This window comes from Dinoponera quadriceps, unplaced genomic scaffold (assembly GCF_001313825.1).
Source record: "Dinoponera quadriceps isolate SergipeBrazil2010 unplaced genomic scaffold, ASM131382v1 scaffold1070, whole genome shotgun sequence".
Lineage (NCBI taxonomy): Eukaryota > Metazoa > Arthropoda > Insecta > Hymenoptera > Formicidae > Dinoponera > Dinoponera quadriceps.
The window spans coordinates 1,626,157-1,646,406 of record NW_014555341.1 but is presented as its reverse complement, the minus strand read 5'-3'; the positions used below and the strand labels follow the sequence as shown (position 1 = coordinate 1,646,406).

Sequence of the window (20,250 nt, the reverse complement as noted above, 5' to 3'; positions counted from 1 at the left end):
GAGAGACGAAGCCGCGTCTCGACACTTTTCCGGAGCTGAAAGCCGGAAGTCGGTAGCGAGAGCGCAGGAAAAAATATAAAGGAAGCGGAGACGACCGGTTCTCAGGAACTTGGAAATGAGCAAGGCGATTGGAAACCCGTTCGTTCTCTCGCGCAAGCATGCGCACTTTCATGCGCTTACTTGAAGCAAAGTTTAATCCTTGATTTACGCGCGAGGAAGAAATATTTAACGTTGAAAGTTACCTCAAAGCTGCTCGTGAAGGAGCGCACTTTAGCAGCGACGAAAGTGTTTGCTGATCAAAGTTGAGTGGGACGCAAGGCGCTGCAACGGCAAAGACGATCTTGAATTATCAATCGAAGCGCAATTGAGATGACGTTGAAGTAATCCGGTTAGTAATCTGCCAACGAAAATATTTCCGTTGTTCCCGCTTTTAGAAATAAAACGCGAAAGAGGCAGAGAAGTTAGTTCGTGAAGGTAACAAGATCAATCTTGCATGATACTTACTACGAGGCAAAGTTGCAAACCAGCACAATCGTACATTCGAGTTCATTTCCGCTGTAACTAGATAATAAATAAGTAACCGCCAATCCTATTATCTTCAATTTAATCTCGATTAAACCTGAGTTTATCATGATAAAAAATGCCTTAAAGAGTACTGCAGCCAGATTGTCGTTAAGGAGGACTGTTAAAGTTTTCATGACCGGATAATAACGTCGGGCAGAAAGAAGTACAACGCGACGATCTATAACGACTGAGATATATATGGTGTGTACACTGTTAATTATTACAACACCTCAGATAGAAAATTTCTTGGGATCTAATTAGAATTCAATCCGATTACCCAAAATAATTAAGGATTCTATAACTGGGAGATTTGTGTAGGTTCTGGTTAGAAGTGTAATGTTTAAAATATGCGAATCTAAGTGGAAAACTTACACAGATCCTACACAGTAAAACACATTTTGTACTTATAATTATGTTAAAATCGGTTAAAATTGATGTGTTAAATTTGTAACATACCTGTGTGTTAATTTAACATATTGTGTTTATGTTATATCCACATTTTATGTTGTGTCAATATTCAACGTGTGTGTTAAAGTGTTAAAATAACACATTTTATACTGTCGATTAATATATTAATTTTGTGTTAATTTTTTATATAATATTTTTGTTATTTTCATCTTATTCACCTTAGACAATAATTACAAATAATTTAGTAAACTGCTTTTTTTGCTGAACGCAAGCAATGACAGTCGCACGTGGCAAGAAGCAAGCGCAGAGCAGATCAGTATCGCGGAAAAGACGCTTCATGTATTTGAAATTTTTCTCTATTGATAGCGTAGTGGTATAATATATTTTGGCACAAATTTAGATGATTCTAATCGGAACCTATGTTATATATGGGAAAATTTGGGAAAATTTCTATGCGGGACGTTCATCGGCCGCGAAATCCCCACAACGAACGCGACCTTGCGACGCGTTAATCTAACGCATCATCTCTTATCCGCCGACTGGTCGGCAGAGATAATTTATCTCGTCATCATTAGTGGTAACCAAACTCGACGCGATGGTTGCCAGGAAATTCGAAAAAGTCCCAAAGAAATGCCCGCAGTGGCGACATGCGCGCAGGGAGGCGCGACGGGGGTGGATTATGGCAACGTGGTGAGTGCGAACGCGGCCCGAATAGATCGCATAAATTACGGGCCGGCCGTGGAACGCGCGGCATAACGAGATAATTAATACACGGTTCAGGCGGGAGAGGAACCGAGAGGGCGAGAGAGATGAACGGACGAAACATTGACGTAGAAAGAGAGAGAAGTAGGAAGGGTGGCGGTGGGAGCGAGAAGGCGAGAGGGTCGCCGCCCTTTCTGCAACCGGGTAGCGTGTGCCCGCGCCAGAATGCATTTACCTACTGTTTCGTTGCTTCTAATGGCCGCCATTCGCTACCCCGTATATTGTCCGCGAGAGCTGCGCTCGCAGTCGACATCTCTTTTGTTCCATGTACATGATGCATGCCGGATGAGGAACGATTCCCCCATCGTGCGGGCGTTTGACCGTACCTAAACCGTCCATAAGTCCGTGAACGTGGATAAATTAACAACAGCGAAGAGGGATCGCCAAGGAGCGAAGTTCGAAAAGAACTATTATTGCTTGTCGCGCGTAAATAGTGGGGAGAGAGTAAGAACGGTTCAAGCAAAAGTGAAAGTTTTCCTCTCTCTCTCTCTCTCTCTCTCTCTCGTACGATTTCCGCGCCGGTGTGATCACCGGTCCAAATTACTCGTCTTAAAACGCGCGGCCAACGACGGGTTAAGCTTTTCTGATATTACGGAGAAAAGGAGGATCAGGTGGCGATAAATTTTTATATCTCTCGTGTACATGGGTGAAAATATGTCTCTTAGGAACGTAACGCGAGATAAAGCGCGGCGAGCGCGCGGAACGCAGCCTGTATACGTCTCTCCTAGATTTTTAGACGATCCGCGGAGCTGAAACGTCAATAGTCTGAGAATTTATGAATTCATGAATTTATAATATAATAACCCGCTGCTCCATAAATCCACGTATCTACGGGTTCACCGCCACACCAGCGGCAACCACCATCGCCACTACCACCAACCGCCGCTCTCCGCCGCGGCACTATGAATCTTCCACAAAGCACGCCGCTACATACCAATATGCCGCAGTCGGTAAGTTTTTTTGTTTTCGACGTAATAATCCGTTCTTTTGAGAGCGGACAAAGATGAGCTGGCTGGCAATTTAGATTCGAAACGAGAACGCGAGCCTTTAACGAGGAAAGCGTTAAAAGCGCGCGTTCGCGTCGTTTTTGCGCCGCTTGTCGGTCGCGTCATCATCGCCGGAAATTCCCGAAAGTTCCCGCAGTCGTAACGTTTTGCGTCCTGGTTAGCGAACTGCCCCAAGGCGTCAGCTCGAACTACTACGCGACGACGTCGGTTTGCGAGTTTTTCGTCGCCCCGCGGGATCGTCGTCGAGTTTCTCGCGCTCCCCTCCTCCATTGTCGAAACGGCCGGAATCGGCCGGGTGATTTTCATCAGCGACGATTGTTCGTTCCTTCGGCGGGAGTTGCCGTCCGCCTGTTCTCCCCGAGGTCGAATAATTCACTTCCCGCGGTTCCGGCATTACGCCCACCCCGGACTTCCGCATAAATTCACCCCGCGCCGCTAAATCGTGGCCCGTGAACTTAGAAACACGGACACGGCTTATTATCTTGAAGACAAACGTGCGTCTACCGCGCCGATAAATCGACGTGGCGAGACTGCAGCCGCCCGAAAGCCACATCGTTGTGTCCGCTAAGGAAGGCTCAAACGTGAAAACGCTAATGAATGCCAAAAATGTAAATCTGATAAAAAGTGCTTCACCCTATATTAATTGATCATATATTAATTTTATATTGTATCATCCTTTATATTTGTATCATCCTTGAACTAATTATATGTACCAACTTCTTGAAAAAAGAACAAAATATTTCAGCATCTTTTCTTATTCATGCACAGAGAAAAAGATTTCTTTGGATTTAATAAAATTTCCTTGACCGAAACAAATTTATCTTTTAAAATAGAGATATTTTCCAAACAATAAATATCCTTACGTCAGATAACATATTTCTTTTGCGCATTCATCCAAATATTACAATGATTGTCCCAAATAATAAATTATTCGAAAGAAGTAACATTATATTAGAAAAATATGAGAGCTTCTTTACTGAAATAATATTTAATAGATAATAAAATCTTTTTTCTTTTAATTGAAAACGAAATATTATTTCCTCTAAATAATACCGTTTTTTCTATCAAATAACACGGTTTACTTTAATGAAACAAAAACATTTTCATTCAAACAAAATTATATTTGACATTAAATTATGTTGTTTACATTAAACACATATCCAGGTCAAACAAATACGTATATTAAATACAAAGGAACCTTTTTGTTTTGTATATGTGAAATAGAAACTCTCTTCTTTCTTTTATTTCGTGAGATTTATTTGTTTAAAACGACAAATGTACGGTGGAAAGATAAGCGACCGCGTACAAAATAAAACGAACGTATCGTTGAAATAGTTCCAAGAGAAAACAAATTCTTCTTCTCAGTGCAACCAACAGAAGCTACATTCTCCTCGATCATTCACGCAATCTGAAGATCATACCTTAGCCGTCTCATCGCGTCCGTCGAGAGTGTATACATTCTATTGTCCGAAGGTATGCGATGCATTTCCTCGCGAAAGAACGAAATCGATTAGAGCGCAACGTCGCGCCCGAGCCCGGAATGCGATCTCGTCGTCGAGTAAATGATGCCGCGTATTTTTGCCGCTTTTCCGACACAGAGTCCACTGGAAGTGGACTCGACCTTTAACCCAGATATCCGGGCAGCATTCCAAATTTTACGACGTGGAAATGCGCGCAGTGTATACGGTAGAGAGCTTCTTCGGTGAGCCTACACGTATCGCCATAACGGTGCAATCGCGGCGCGAAGCGATAGATATTTATTGCCGTCGATACGGCGATAAATCGCGGCCACTGACCGAAGTCAAAATACATCTGTGATTCTTGCATCTTACATGCGAGCAAAGAAATTCCACTTGCCATCGCGAAATCTCGACAGGTAGAATTTCGCGAAACTCGTGAAATCAGTGATAGTTGAGATAGCGGGGATTGATGATAAAAATCAATGTAGTCACCGATGGAAAATTCATCGGCGTTCGTGATCCTGCTGACAAACGCCGACGCAAATGCGCTATTTGCGAACGACGGATAGGGCGATCGCGGTTTGCGATAAATCATATTTGCCGGACGCGAGGAAAAATTTATATTTCAGCGAAATCGTGTTTGTATTTTTATCAACAATAACCGGCACGTCGCACGACAAAATGCTGAACGGCAAACGCTCCCGTAATTTGAATTCGACGATGCGAGAATTAAATAAAACACGGGATACTAGTAGATTCCCGTCGGTATACCCCACGCGCTAATAGTTATTATAAAACGACATACGGAATGTATTTTTTTGCGCAGAACATCTATACGTACTCGTTTTACGTGGCTGATCTCACTTTCGGATTTCGCTAACGTGATAAACAAATATTTCCTGTTTGGTGGCGAAAAACAAGCGTTTTCAATATTTCATTAGTGCAGTTTATCAAAATATTGTTTTTACGTTTTTCTGTAAGTTAACCTCTCAAAGATAAGGAAAGGAATTAAATAAATGATATGTTGAATGTTAGAAATAATGTGAGGTGCACATTGCGTAAAATGAGAGTGACATTTCCATTAAGCCACACCTCTCGTTTCGCTCCTGTCGACTTTCCTCGGCGGATAATAGCTCCGTTGATTTGCCACCACCGTGTGTACTCTGTTTGGTCGGTCGAAAAAGCGGGAGGCGCGCGTCCTATATCAAAGATCGGCATGCTGGATTTATTACGTTTCCAACTTTAACAATGTCCGAATCGAACTTGCCTATCGGTGCGACTTTAACCGAGTTCGGGATGAGTTCAGGCTGGAGCGCGGCAGATATACCTGAGAACTCAATCCACGGCCTCGCGATTCAGCTCGCCCGAACAGAAGTTCGCCGGTTTATTGGCCCTCCGTAGGATTTCGTGGGAGATAAAATAAATGTACCGGCGATAGCCCGTCGCAAAGTGATAAGTCGAACCGCCGGATACTTCCGGCGAGAGTCAGCGCGGGCATGTGTTCGGCTGGATCAGCGTTTGCCGACCTCCTTCGATATGCGAATCTTTTATGACGTATAGAAACGCCACGATATTACAGCCGTATCCATTATATAGCGTGTTTTAAAATCGACTATAAAACACACGGTGCGCTGTTGCAACCGAGATATCGGAATCAATCTCGCGGGGTCGCGATTTTCCCTGATTTTTCCCAGATTCCCTCATTGAGTAACTTCGTAATTAAACCCCGAATTCAAAATTCCATGGATTTCGAATAGAACGACGAATAATGCTCCACTATCGATTAGCGCATCTGCGGTTTTGATTCGCGAAAAGCCATTTGGTCATTTCATTTTCTGCAATTCACGGCGCGAGAATAGGTAATTATCGGCTCGACGACTTTTTCAACCAGAACCAACTTCAAGCTTCATGAAAAATTATATAGCGTACGAGTACGTATAGTCGGTCACAGGACGGTTGTAACAGTTTTTTTACATGCTTTGGAACACACAAAAAATACGACGAAGCGAATCTATGATCTATGAACATGCGCGGTAGATAGTCAAATGTAATTTTTACATATGTATATTTAATTATGACAGCTGTTTGACCGTCTACTGCGTATATTCATGAATGATAAGTTTGTTTCTTCGTATCTTTTGTGTATTTCAAAGTATGTAATAAAACTATTGCAACCGTCCTGTGATCGATTGTAGGTACGTCTTCGTGTGATTTTTATCGCACGTCGTAAATCTTATACCTGCGTAAAATACAACACGCGAACAGCAGTGATTACATTTTTCCCGCGTGCGGCTTCGTAATGAACTACGTTGCAAAAACGCAAAAGTTGCAAAACTCCAATAGCAAATTTAGAAAAATACTCGGAAAAGCGCACGAGAAATGCTTTTCCATAATACCACACAAGAATGAAAACATTAAAGCTTAATGTGATTAACACACAACCTGTATCTCATTAGCATTATTTCATACTTCCAACGGTTATATGCTGTAAATGAGTAGCGTCTCGTTCAGAGACGCTTTAGCAACACGTGTCATACGATGAAACACGTTATATCTACTCGAACCTACTTGGAAGCGTCTCGAGTCACTTTGACGTTAAGCAGCTTAAACGGCTGATACATCCGCGTACGCCATTCTGTACATCGGATTAGCTACACTAAGGGCTCCTTGTTCCTACGCGCTGTAAATTGGAATCTGTTCTCTATTACGCGCTGACACTCAGACCTGCACAATTTCTCCTTACCTGTAGCAAGCGGTGAGCCTATATAGCTCTGAAACGCTGTACGCAGTATCAGTACAGAGATCATGGAGAAATGCACAATTTCGAATAGCGCGACGTGGCGTTGCGTATTTGCGCGCGGAAATATTAACTATTGCAAAAAAGATTAAAAGTTTAAAAGGACTCAACGTCGATTGCGTGAAAATTTTATCGCGTTTTAAGTCGCACTTTCCATGGAATGCACAGGCACTCGTAAAATATAAATTAACTTATACAATTTTGCGAGTTCGAATTATTCCGCACGTTCGAATATGTATCTTACAATTATTGGATATTCAAAATTGATTGGATGTCGATAACATGAAATGAAAAAAAACAATATTAAAGATGGTAAAATCAATATTTACTTCACGCTACATGGATTCGTATAGATTAAAATCTTTTAGAATTCCAAAATCATCGATTAACGAACCCGGCTTGACTCGAATAGATACATATCAAATACCAAATAGAGATATCAAATATCCGAATATATAGTTCGCACTAATTTGGTTTGTATATTATTGTAATTATTTTATTAATATTTTATCATACAACATACAAACAGAAGAATTATTTTTCACTCGTTTAACAAGGTAACTATTCTCCTTCTGTTTTTTTTTATAATTTTCCACAACAGTGCTACGGTGCAAATTACAATGTATAACAGTGTATACGTATAACCTACACAAACATATTAATTCAGTATCATTAACATCGCGAATGCAAGTTGGGCGAAGTAATTATCCTCGCAAGTCCGCAGGCCAACGTTGATACGTAACTGAACTGAGAATTATTCGTGTAATCTACATCATCGTAATGCTCCGCAAACTGGAATCGATTATTTGCCACGTTGAACTTCCATTAGCGCCAGCCGACTGTGTTTATGTAGCTGACAGTTGTAACACGAGTGCAATTAGATGCACATTGAGGCAGCCGTAACTTTCTAGGTTTCTGTTCCATTAAAGTTATCTTACTTCCCGACGGAAGTAGAAGTCAGTCGAAAGACGAAATAATATATGAGAGATGTTTTGCATCGCGGATATCACCTTGTTTCGTTCATACGCGTTGCTCACCTTGCAGTTATTCCAAATGTTAGAAAAGAACTCAAATCTTAAGTATATCTAAATCTAAAGTAAAATATATTTGAATTATTCCCAATTGCTACTGCAAAGATAGATAGTATGCCGTGAAAATAAAATCAAAGGATTAAAACCGTACGTTAGAAAAAGTTTTAAATCTCGTCTGGATTTTCTCTAATTTAACACGACTAAATCTTCCCTCATGATAGAGAGGATCTAAATATAGGGACCTTAAAAGCAATTGAAAAATTACCATAAACAAATTTTCTTCCACGGTATCCCTCCTTCGAAACTACTCAAATTGTATTCTAAACATATTTCTCGTATCATTAAAAACAAAGAAAATATTTTGGTGTTCTCTTTATGTTGGGACATTCTATATATATTATATATTGAATGTTTAAATATTCGTACTAAAAGACCTAAAAAAAGAATATCCAGGTTTAGGTATAGGTTCGAATATTGGTATTTTCATCTTAATCGCCGTCGTCATCTACGATCTTTCGTCAACGATCTGGCAGCACATTCGTGTATTTCTATCGTAAAAAGTAGATGGTAGATTTACCATCAGAAAAGACAAGAAAGTAAAACTAAAATTTTTGACTGACCCTATACATTGTTTTCGCGCAACGATGAATCAATAGCTTTTAAACCGTACGTTGTGCAAAGCTGAAAGGAGCATAATCGCGCGCTCCTTGCTACGTCGCGGACTATCGATCTAAAGCAGCGCAAACGCCATGTAAGAGACACTAGGAAAAGAGAGAGATGGATGCGCGGCCGGGTCACAAAGAAACTAATCTCCAATACAGCGTAATGTAAAGCTGATGGCGCTCTTTCGAGGCGGAGAAAAAGCGACTTGTCGGAATACGGTCAGCGCATCTTTTGCATCACAAACGGCGATCTCTCAGAAAACCTTGGCCAGATCTTATTGGGACTTCGTCAAAGATTTTCGGTAAGACGTGGACGACAAAGGGCTATCGCTTTAAACGTGACTTTTACGACCCTCACATCGGATCTCACAGTTTTTCTTACGATAAATGTCTAATTCTTTCGCGAAGAAAACAATCTCTCATCGTTACGCAACGTGCTCTCTTCGACTGAACGTGTGTCTTTCAGTTATCAGGAATTCTTGTAAATACGTTATTCTAGCTAGATTTTGAATACATCGCGATTTAAATCGACACAGAAGTAATAAGCGAGAACATTGGTTTTCATTGCGTCTACGGAGAAATGAGTTTTCCCCTTACAATGAGAACGGAAGGGTAGGAAATGTTTGCGCGATTTTCTTTTTCGACCGTGTCAATGGCAAAAAAAAACGAAAAAATTTACCAGCGTTCCTAGTCTCGATATCGTATTCGAAACGTCAACGACAACCGGCAGTACGATGACGCCCCGGCAACACAAGTGGGCTTCGAGGATCTTCTCGATGGTGCACATTCGAGAAAATTTTTAATCGCTGGCAAATTAATTTTTCATTCCTCGCGTTGAGCCACCATCACGCGCAAAAAATCTTCTCCGACATATCGCGCATCTTCAGTGAAATAATATTGAAGTATTTAGAAAACATCACATATACATATCGGAAATATCAAGTGAAGCTATTGAATTATTAATCGAATCATTTGTGAACTTTAGAACCGGTAATCCTAAAACACTGCGAGCGTGACGCGCATCTGATTCAATTATTATCAATTATTACAAATAAATTTGACATCAACCGTTGATGATCGATATTGCATTATGCTTTATTCTGATCCGCCATAATACCGACTATACGTGTAATTAGTTGATATAAAGCCCTGTTTGTGCGCCGAGTAGCCTGTAATTCCACACTGACGTGCCAAACTTAGTAAAGCCGTGACATCAATGCGAAAATTGCTCGCTACGCTGAAACGCGCCGATATCCCTTGCCAAGAATCCTTTTTTTCACTCTCTGTAAGGCCGAGCCGAACGCGTCTTCTTCAAATTCGACACATCCATTTTACCGTTCGCGATAGAATCTAGGCAGGGCTCTATGTCGGGATGACAGCTTGGCGAGAATGCGCCCGGTCATCGGGATGTGATATAAAACGGGTGAAGGGGAGGATCCATTGGATGAAAGGTGGACAGTCGCGGTGTGACTTATCGATCGAACATCTCCCAGATGCATTCCCGTCGTTTTTCAAAGCGCCCTTTTATGCGGATGTTACGTCGGTGCGATTCGGTCGCTGCTCTTTTCATTGTTGTAAGACTTACTCTTTTTTTTATTTTTTTTTTTTTTTTATAAAAGAAAGGATTTTCGATATCGCTGTTTAATTTTGATGTACCAAATATAACCTGTACTATATTCAGGTAAAGATAAAGATAAAGAACTTGAGAAACTAATGTACCGTGAAACGCCGTAAAATATCTAGCTAATCCGAAGCTCCGCGAAAATTATCCGATAAAAATGGATAAATAAATCCAAAGTCGTGCGCTCCGGGATTGTAAAAATGTGAAGCACTATTTCCGCGTAGATATTCGCAAATGCACCATAAATGGTGTCCTCGTCAGGATGTGGGATATGTGGCCATTACAAAACTGCCTGAAAGGGGGGTGGAGGAGTAATCGGTCGTATTTTATCAATTATCGATGCTTTTAATCGAACACCGCCGCTGCAGCTGCAACAGCGGCGGCAATAACGCTATATCAGCGGCTCGCCATCATTTTTATTTTTTTTTATTTTGAACTTAATCACGCACCTTTTATTACATCACGATATAGCTTCATCGAGCTGCTCGACGTAGCATCGTGTAAACTCGTGTAAACGAGCGCACAACGATTAAAGCTACCTCGCTGCCGATTTATTTCTCTTTCTCTCTCTCTCTCTTGCGCGCGCGCGCGCGCTCGTGGACACGCGTATCCATTCGCTTCGTGTGTTTGTTTGCGTGTCTCGGCGTGTCCCGTAAAATTAGATTCACGCTTCGCGGCGCGAGGACCTCTCCAAACAAATTGCGACGATTTTATGCGAACGCGAGCATGATCGCGCATTACCACGGGACGGGAAGCAAACTCGGCGATCGAACGCCTCGAGCGCACGTCACGAAAATCACATGCACTGGCATGCGCACGCCCGCGCCGTCATTCCCGAGATCCTTGGATCGTCCCGGTCGCGAGTGAGCTTCTTTAATCGATATTTCAGTTAATTTATATTCCCTCGGAACATCCCGTACTCATCACAACCCGTCATTCTCTGTTTCAGAAGCGCGAGCCAGAATAATCGGCCCGCCGGACATCTACGTGAAGACTGGAAGCCTGTTGACGCTAACGTGTCTCATGTCGCAAGGTCCACATGATCTGGGCACGGTCGCCTGGTACCGAGGCAATCAGGCGGTGGTGACGTCACCGCGATCGGAGAACGACATCGACGCCGAGCCGCGTATCACCGTTGAAACAGAATGGAGCGACGCCCTCACATCGAGGTACGTATCAAGCGAGTGATTAAATCGTTCATTCAACATGTTGATTGCCACGGCGGTCATATTATATGGTGCTATTATATTACCATGTCCTGTTAAGTTGCGTAAAAAATGTAATTAATTGCGTCGATAAAGTGGACTATACAGCTGATAAAGAGCCAAGGTAATAGATACACGAATTATATTTATACTGTTAAAAATTCCTTAAAGTAATAGCGTTTCTGATAATAAAAATTTTAAGAATTTTATATTAAAATTTATAACCTTTCATAGTTTTTACAATGTCAGTATTTTTATTTATAAAATAGTTACGACGTTTCATATTTGCTACAAAATTAAAGAACAAATGTGAAATTTAATATTTGTCTGTCTTATATTGTATAATTTGGTGTTTAGTTTTCATATTAGTTATTACGTATTATAACACGTTATAATATATTAGAGTTGTTCTAATATTTAATAATATATGGTATGATTATTAATACATATACGATACGAAATTTGGCAACGATATTAACCATCAGTTATGAATATTAGTGAAATATATCAGTTTGATGTATTTCACTGATATTCATTCACTATATTCATTCACTAAATCTCATACTCTAAATTATTACAGCATCGTTATGAAAAGAAAGATTGAGTTCAGAGTATCTTTTTATAACTAACTATGCGTTATTAAGTGTAATATTAATTTTATTATTAATTTTTATAACTTGATTATGTAAAAACAACTTTACAACTAAATTATGAAATTTTGCTAACAATATATTCACTGTACCTTTTTAACGATGCAATCATCAGTTAGACATTTATACGATCGATGGAAACCAGTGTGATTTTCAACGTGTTAAATACGTTACATGCGATTAATTGTAGTCGAAAAATCACTCATTAATCATTATTAATTATTAATAATAATATCATTTAAAATTTATCCTACATATCATTATTTACGTTAATGAATTCTATATATTTTATATGAGAAATAATATATCAGTGGGACGGTCAATCGTTTCCATTTTGAATATTAAATAACGTTCAAGAACGAGCGTCGCGCGAGAAAATCTGCTTTCGTTCTCTCTATTTATCTACCCCTCATTCCCTATCTCTTTATCTCTCCTCTGCTCTTGCGCGAGAGTCGCTCTCTCGACCGCTGCGCGACAGCGTGTATTATAATTTATTTTTTAAATATCAAAACCGGGAAACTCGTTCGCGCGCTATGAACAAAATGGAAAAAACCCTCCCCCGCCACCTCATACGCCTGTCGTGCATCCAGTGTCATCGTTTCCGTCCAGAGCAAGCCCTCGTAAACGTGTACGCTCTCGCGTGATATTGTTACGAAGTGCTATTTAATTTTTTACACCGGGCTCCGGTCGGGCAAGTGCGTGGACTAAATAAAAAATAAAGATCGCGCCGTATATATTTCTGGCGGTCACATTTTATAACGCGGTTTAAATATTTCAATTTTCGTTTCAGCGTCCATGCAGCGCATTTTAAAAATCCGGCATCCTACAATGCGCGACCGAGTGCGCGCGCACGCGCGCGTGCGTTACGCCCTAAACGACATGCACACTCTGCAATTTTGCAAAATTGTTCATTGAAGAGCTCTGCGTAATAATACGCTTATGCCGCGCGGGATAAACTTGATCGACGAACGGTCGGAAAATGTCAAAAAGTATTAAAGTATTAATCATACCATCGCAGTCATATGTGCATGTATTTTTGTGGTCCTATCAAACGCAATAAATATTCCGAAAATCCGATCGATCTCAACTTTGTTGCCCCTTGGCTTTTCGTCTAGACATTTCGTTTTGACTTGCATTTTTCCAAAAGAATCGAATCGCTCGTCGCGCGTATAATATTTCATTGAATACGATGTACCGTAACTTTTTCGCGGGTCGACGGCGAAATAAATAAATGGTCCTCCGCTTATCCCCCCCTCCCCTGCGCCTGGGGAAATAATGAGAACTAATGGCGCTCTGGGTGGTTGTCCCACCGGTCCTACACGTCGCCGTGGTTCTTTGAAAAACTGATCCCACACTCAAATTAATTTATTTCGAGATCCCCGCGGCTCTGCAGGGTCACCTTAAAAACGCGCACGACGCGTACATCGCCGAAGTATTCGTTGTCACATAGACTACCACGAATTCATTATTTCTATCGTCACTTATAATTCATTTACGCCTATTTTATCTACTTATTGATAGCATATTACTGAACATAAAACAATATTGAATTGATGTAGGCATTCTGCTGCGCAAAAGTCGAAAGTAATTATTTAAAGTTAAGTATAATTATTAAAAATTAAATATATTCGCTGTTGAGGAAAACCAGGTAGGAATCCATATAGAATCCCATGGTTTCTCCTGGGGATTTGTATCAAAAACCCAGATCCTAGGTAACAATTCATGTGGATTCCTATATGAATTTTAACAAATCATGTGAATTCCTATATGGAATTTTATACACCATGTGAATTCCTATATGGATTTGTAATATCCCATATGGATTCACGTGAATTCCGTTGGATTTCCGTGGGAATTCACCTGGATATTTTCAATATAAAAATAAACGCTCTTAGATTAAAAATCAATTAACGGGTATAGGAAGGTCTATAAAAGGATAGGCAGTATATTGTACGTCACCGTTGACACCAACTATGAGTTCAATTTACATTATTGAATTGTTTCGTGGGTTCTTGCATTTTGGTAGCTATAATTTCTGACTACTCACGCTTGGTCCATCGGATATATTCGCTATTATATCCGACACGAAATAGCAACTTTCTTATCGTGGCCACATTTTGTAATTTGGTTTGATTGTGAGACGAGGTCATAAAAAATTATCTATCCCCGTTGGCCGCATATCGAATCAACTATTGGTTCATCTCTATATTATGCGTACATTTTTACGACGAAACTTTATTTTATAAGTTAATTCTACGTTGAAAATGGTCCGAAACTGAACCGAAACATTTGTTTAATATATTTTTATTAACCGCACGGTTGCTTATTAATTTTGTACATTTACAACCAGCGCTTGCTCTTATAGGTCTTCATTATTATTTTCAAATACAAATATAGGTATAGACGCTCAAGAATCTTCATATAACGCACATACAAACCAGATACTCGCGTGTGTGTATAATTTAGATTGTCGCTGAAGCTTCCTTATCGTTCGAAATCACAAATAAAAGTCGTTGAATGGGAAATCAGGTGAATCTTCAGAGGTTCAGAGGGGCGCCGCCGCGCCGTGGCGTCGCGTGACGTCTGATTATTCTAATTGTCCGGCGCAGAGCTGAGACAACAGGGTCCTCTGTCACGTGGCCCGCGTACCGTGAAGACGCATCGGACATGCTCCGCATTTCGGACGAGCTAGCTGTTAGCCGGGCCGCTTGTGTCGGCTCGAATATTGCGCCGCAGTCGCCGTTGTGTCCGCCACGACGCAACGCGACGCGATGCGACGCCGCGCGTCCGTTTTTGGACGTGATTGACGATTGTCACGAGGACGCGTCACCGCGCCGACAAATTTACGAGGCTGCGGCTCAAGAAGCGAATTAATTGTCGGCCCAGCTGCCGGCCCGCGACTTCCGTCGTGTATACGTCCGCTTTCCGTAAATCCGATAGGATTGTCTGAAAGTGCCGTGCTGGTCACGGTGGAAACGTTGCCATGGGGATGTCATCGCGGTCGGCTCATCTTCGCGCATCGCCGTGTATTCATTCAACAATAGCTGCAATCAGCGCCAAGATCCGCGGAAATAGTCGAGGCCCTTTACTCGCGACAGACTGTACGCGGAAATATTTTTATATGAGCAGAAAGATACGCTTCTATAATTATTATAAAATATTAATATCAGTACACCTGCTGCCTTGCCTTTTGATCATTTTCATTCTGCTGTGTACCGAATTTCTTTCTTTTTTTTTGTATAACTTAGACACCTAAAAATTCAAGCGGCCCAAAAGATCACTTAACGATTACGTCACACTAAATTTCGGTATATTTTACGCCTCCTCCACTTCATCACAAAATTTCGTCATAAAATATTTGCCCCCTCCCAATATTACGTGACATGTGACAATAACCCCCCTCTCCCCCGACATATAGAATAAAAATAACTTATAACCATATTGTGAGTAGTAATTATTAGATCGCACGTTACTATTCCTTTTCTAAAATATAAATAATTTTTAGGCATATAATATCACTACACGGGTTTTTATTATCCTGTATTGCCATTTGTATGTTACCATCGTGTGGAGCCGGCTTAAAACTAATTTAGGTAAAGAGACAAATTCATTATTTCTATTGTTTTCTAACAAGTTACCGAACCGAGCAAATAAGGATTTCATAACCATCTTCGATGTTTAATCGATTTTGCTTGCTCGATTCTGTAATCTGTTAGAAAATAGCAGAAATAGTCCATTAGCCCATTAACCCCGGTTTCCTCTACATGTATTTTTCAAGTCTTTTAAAATACCGCGAAATCCTCCACGGTAGTATGAAATTCCTGATGAAATAGTATGAAGATTATCTGGACATTATATTACACTCCCAGTGAAATATTCATACGGTATTCCCGGATATAGTAAATATTCGCATTCATAAAGAGATCGAGATATTCAAATTTCACGTTAAACGAAACGGCTAATGTACGAGCCCGATTTTCAAGTCTCGAACTTCCGCGCACATAAATCGCCCGAGCTCGATAACGTAGCGTGTAACCGGATATCGTTTTATTCTGTCACATCGAGATTACCCGTCCCTCTCTTCCTTTACCAGCCCCGGCGGACGAAAGTGGCGGAGGTTCGTCGTTGTCGAAGAGCTTAGTCCAGCGCCGCTATACGTTTTCATTATCCCCGGGTCTCCGTCCACCTCGCTAAAGCCCGTCGCCATCGTCGTCGTCGTCGCCGTTTCCCGGAGCCAAAATAATTATTTCGCGGGGCGTTCGGTTCACGAATGCGGCAGTCGCGCCCGCGCCAGCGGCGTTACGTAACCTTAAGCGACCGTTATTGGTCCCACGAGCGCGATGTATTACGATGCCGCACGATGAAGCTAACTACTGAAATACGGGAAGTAAATGAGTAATCGATAATCTATTGGGAGCTGCGCTCCGCGTAACTTCTTCGCACGGACGCCGTGTAACCGGTGTCCCCATTGTCCACGTATAACGTACCGGTATTGTATACGTGTCCCGGCTAAACTATGCGCCGCTCCTTGTCTAAAAACGACGCGTAATACACGAGCATTTAAGATAAGAATGCCCACGTAGGAATCGTACATTTAAAAAATGGTCTTGCAGTCATAGCGAAAATAATCTAGATTCGAGAAATTAGCTGAGATAGATAACTGACTAGCAAACACTTCAATGCCACATTTATATTGTATCGGATATAGATGAGAGAGACAGAATTTTTATCTGAATTATTTACCTAATTTAGCAAGAAAGTTTCTCTGTGGAGACCATCCAGATTAAAGCCAGCCACACTTTTAATTAATCCGTAAGTAGGCGCGTGCCGGTCAAACTGACCGACAGATGTATAGACAAACGAATGTTTCTCCGTTTCGTTTTCGTCTGCAATACTGATGTTTTCAGTAAATTCCTATATTATTTACCTCTGTTACTTACTTTTAAATTTAGGGAAGTAGCGTTAATAACGGTATCGAAAATTTCAGCTCTGAACAGCAGTTGTTCTATTCCTCAAAGAATTACGCGTCCACTTACGGGTTAAAAATTAGTAACAGGATCTAAATTTTCCAACATATATTGCTAGAATGCTGTTATCGTAAATTATAGGTACCGCAGACAATTTTTTTAGCAGATACAGGAAACAACGATACATTTTATCTATGACATTTTTCGGATTCTAGTCCAGAATTCTAAAATTCTGGACCAGCAAAACATTTCCCTGAGTGTATACATTCTGCCAGCATAAGATACTGCTGCGGTACTGCACCAGTATCGAAAAACAGATGTCATGCGTCGGTATTGGTCCAGTATTAGCTCAATATTTAAAAAAGTATATTATTGGTATTAGAAAGGGACTCTGTTATAAGTCCGTCTTATACTCGTATAACTCCAAACCGAACTTATAACAAGGTCCTACTATATGACATTAAAAATGGAAATATGTAGGTACAAGCAGGTACCTTGGCCATAGTTCTGAACCTTCCTTCCATAGTATGGTTGTGATATTAACAATTATACAATAACAATAATCCTTACCGGGAATCGATCATTTTCAATATTGATTTACAATATTGGCTCTTTTCTATCAATCGCAATATTTCGCCAGTATTACGCCAATATTGGCATGCCTAATATATGATACTACGCCGGTACTGTATACCACAAATCAGTATTAGGTTACTACCTCGCTAGTAGCAAAATCCTACTTGGATGATTATCCAAGAGGAAGGAAGAGAGAGAAAGGGAAAAAGAGAGGGAAAAGAAACGACCAAATTGGAGAGCGATAATCTGAAGATTAATTAACTGAAGCTTTCGTGATACTTCATACCCTCCCGGTGGGAATGAAAGATGAAAATGCGCCACGAACATCCCGATAAATATTCCGCACAAACACGAGCAATTCGCACATATGTAATTAATAATCCTCCCACCATCGGGCTTCACTCCGTATTAATTAACAAACATTTTACGCGCAAAGTCGCGCTTTAATCGCAGAAAATTCTCCGTTAATATGGGCTATCATTTAGAACATGAGCGTACGAGTCGCTTTTCCAGCTAGTTGGCCGTTAAATTAGCCGACTGCCGATTAACTTTTATATGTACCGCGACTTTATCTCTCACGCGCACGTAATTATACGTGTTTATCTCTCCTTGCGCGCGAGGTGGCGGCGCGGTTTATTAATGCACCTCTCTCCGCGTCGTGCCTGTCCGGGAGCGGATTTTCTCTGCAAAAATTCCCGGCCGACTCGCGTCGCACATGTGCGCGCGATTTCGCGATATCCCCGTGCGAATTCGATACCCATATTTGAGAAACTGTTCCCGTCGCATCTGCAAAAACTTTCGGACACGCGATACACCGCGAGAATCCGAGCCCGTTCCGATTTCTATCGGGCCGCTCGACCCGATTTACGGCTCATAACGTTAACGAGAATGGAGCAAACGGAATGGAAAACGAATGAATAGAAAAAAAAAAAAGAGAGAAATACAACAGCTCTCCTGCCTGTTCCTCGATTATTGCGGCCGGGGAGGCTCGATCAAGTGCTATACAGAGTTCGAGAGCGAGGAAAATAGACGAAGCGGGAGAAATTATTGCGCGTCGCGCAAACGTTGAGGCGCGCCCGGGTCTTACCTCGGGACGTGTGTGTTTTCTTTCTCGGCGAGAAAACGAACACGATGTAACGTTTCGTCATTCGATCGGGCGTAAAAGTACACACCGTTACTATTATTTGACACGGGCATCATAGCTCCGTTGTGGACGCCTTATCGTTTTTCCGGTCTTATTCAATGTCGTGTACCTCCGCGGACAATTTCAGCACGCACTTGCGTTATCATGTTGCGTGATCATCATCTGTTGCATGATTTGGTTAGTAATTCACTGACATGACGATATCCGATGAAATAGAAATATCTCCGTACCACAGTATCGTACCACGGGATTACGTAACATGATGAAATTTGCATGCATATCGAGAATACCTCTGACAAAAGTATGCATTATAGAACGGGAGGAACCGGGGGAACGGTAATTGGACTGCGCGCTACTGCTAATAACGTCGCCGGATAATTATCGTCGAATTAACGATACTTCATTGTATGCCAGTTGCGTCGTTAGGTATTTTACACGAAATCCTAACTTCACACGGTGCTCCGATGAAACTATTCACTGTTAGCGTATGTAACGTTAGAACGATTCTGCGGTAGCGTACGTAACGAAACAAGAGCAACGTGTGTTGCGCATATATAATGTCTACAGCATCATATCGCTACCTAAGGCCGGCATTCACGGCCCGTTATTATTTGACAAATAATCATAATTACATGAATCTCTGATTATTCGTCAATCCATACTTGTTCCACACGAGAAATATCGATTGGAATAACTGAATAACGGGTCTGCGAATACGGATCAATAATTAATCATGTTTTCAATCAGAGATTGTAAAAAATTTATAACTTCAAATATCGGCGTTGTTTGTTTGTTCCTCCTAACGAAAACATGGCATTCGTAGTTCGAAAACAACACGGTCTTGTTTTACAATTAATCCCGGGGAAATTTCGCGATTTTCGTTGCGTTTGCACTAGGATAACCAACTCTTAATCAGCAAGATATCGATCTTAAAAAGTTGGAGTACGAACAAAAAATCGGGACTTTTTATAAAAAAATAAATTAATTAGATAGTAGATAAGTGAATAAAATGTTTATTCATTATTACGTCAAGATCAAATAATCAACTAAATATTGTTTTCTATTGTGATTTAATATAAATAATCATTAGTTTATATGAAAACAGACTGATAAAATTCCTCAAATAAAATCCAGGAACAATTAACGGAACATACACGGGAAAAATGCTGTTGAATTAATAAATTTCCAACAGTAACATAATTGGAATAAATCTTGATTCAATGACAAAAATTCAATGACTCTAATGAGAGCCGAAAATCGGAATGTCCCGTGAAAATCGGGACAGTTGGTCACCCTAATTTGCACGGTGACGCCGATTCACATCGCGTCTCATGTAGACAACCGTGAATTCCGTGAATCGCGGCTACAATTAAGGCGATTATCCTTTTGTTACAAC

The 20,250-nt window shown here is 40.9% G+C and overlaps 1 protein-coding gene across 1 annotated transcript in view; it reads left to right on the top strand.

Annotated features, from left to right (window-relative positions):
* Positions 1-20,250, top strand: part of LOC106743947 (lachesin) — a 349,556-nt gene that overhangs the window by 287,420 nt on the left and 41,886 nt on the right. Inside the window, exon 4 of the mRNA XM_014618306.1 lies at positions 11,262-11,481. Coding sequence (XP_014473792.1) covers positions 11,262-11,481 — 220 coding nt within the window. The remainder of the gene's footprint in view (positions 1-11,261; positions 11,482-20,250) is intronic.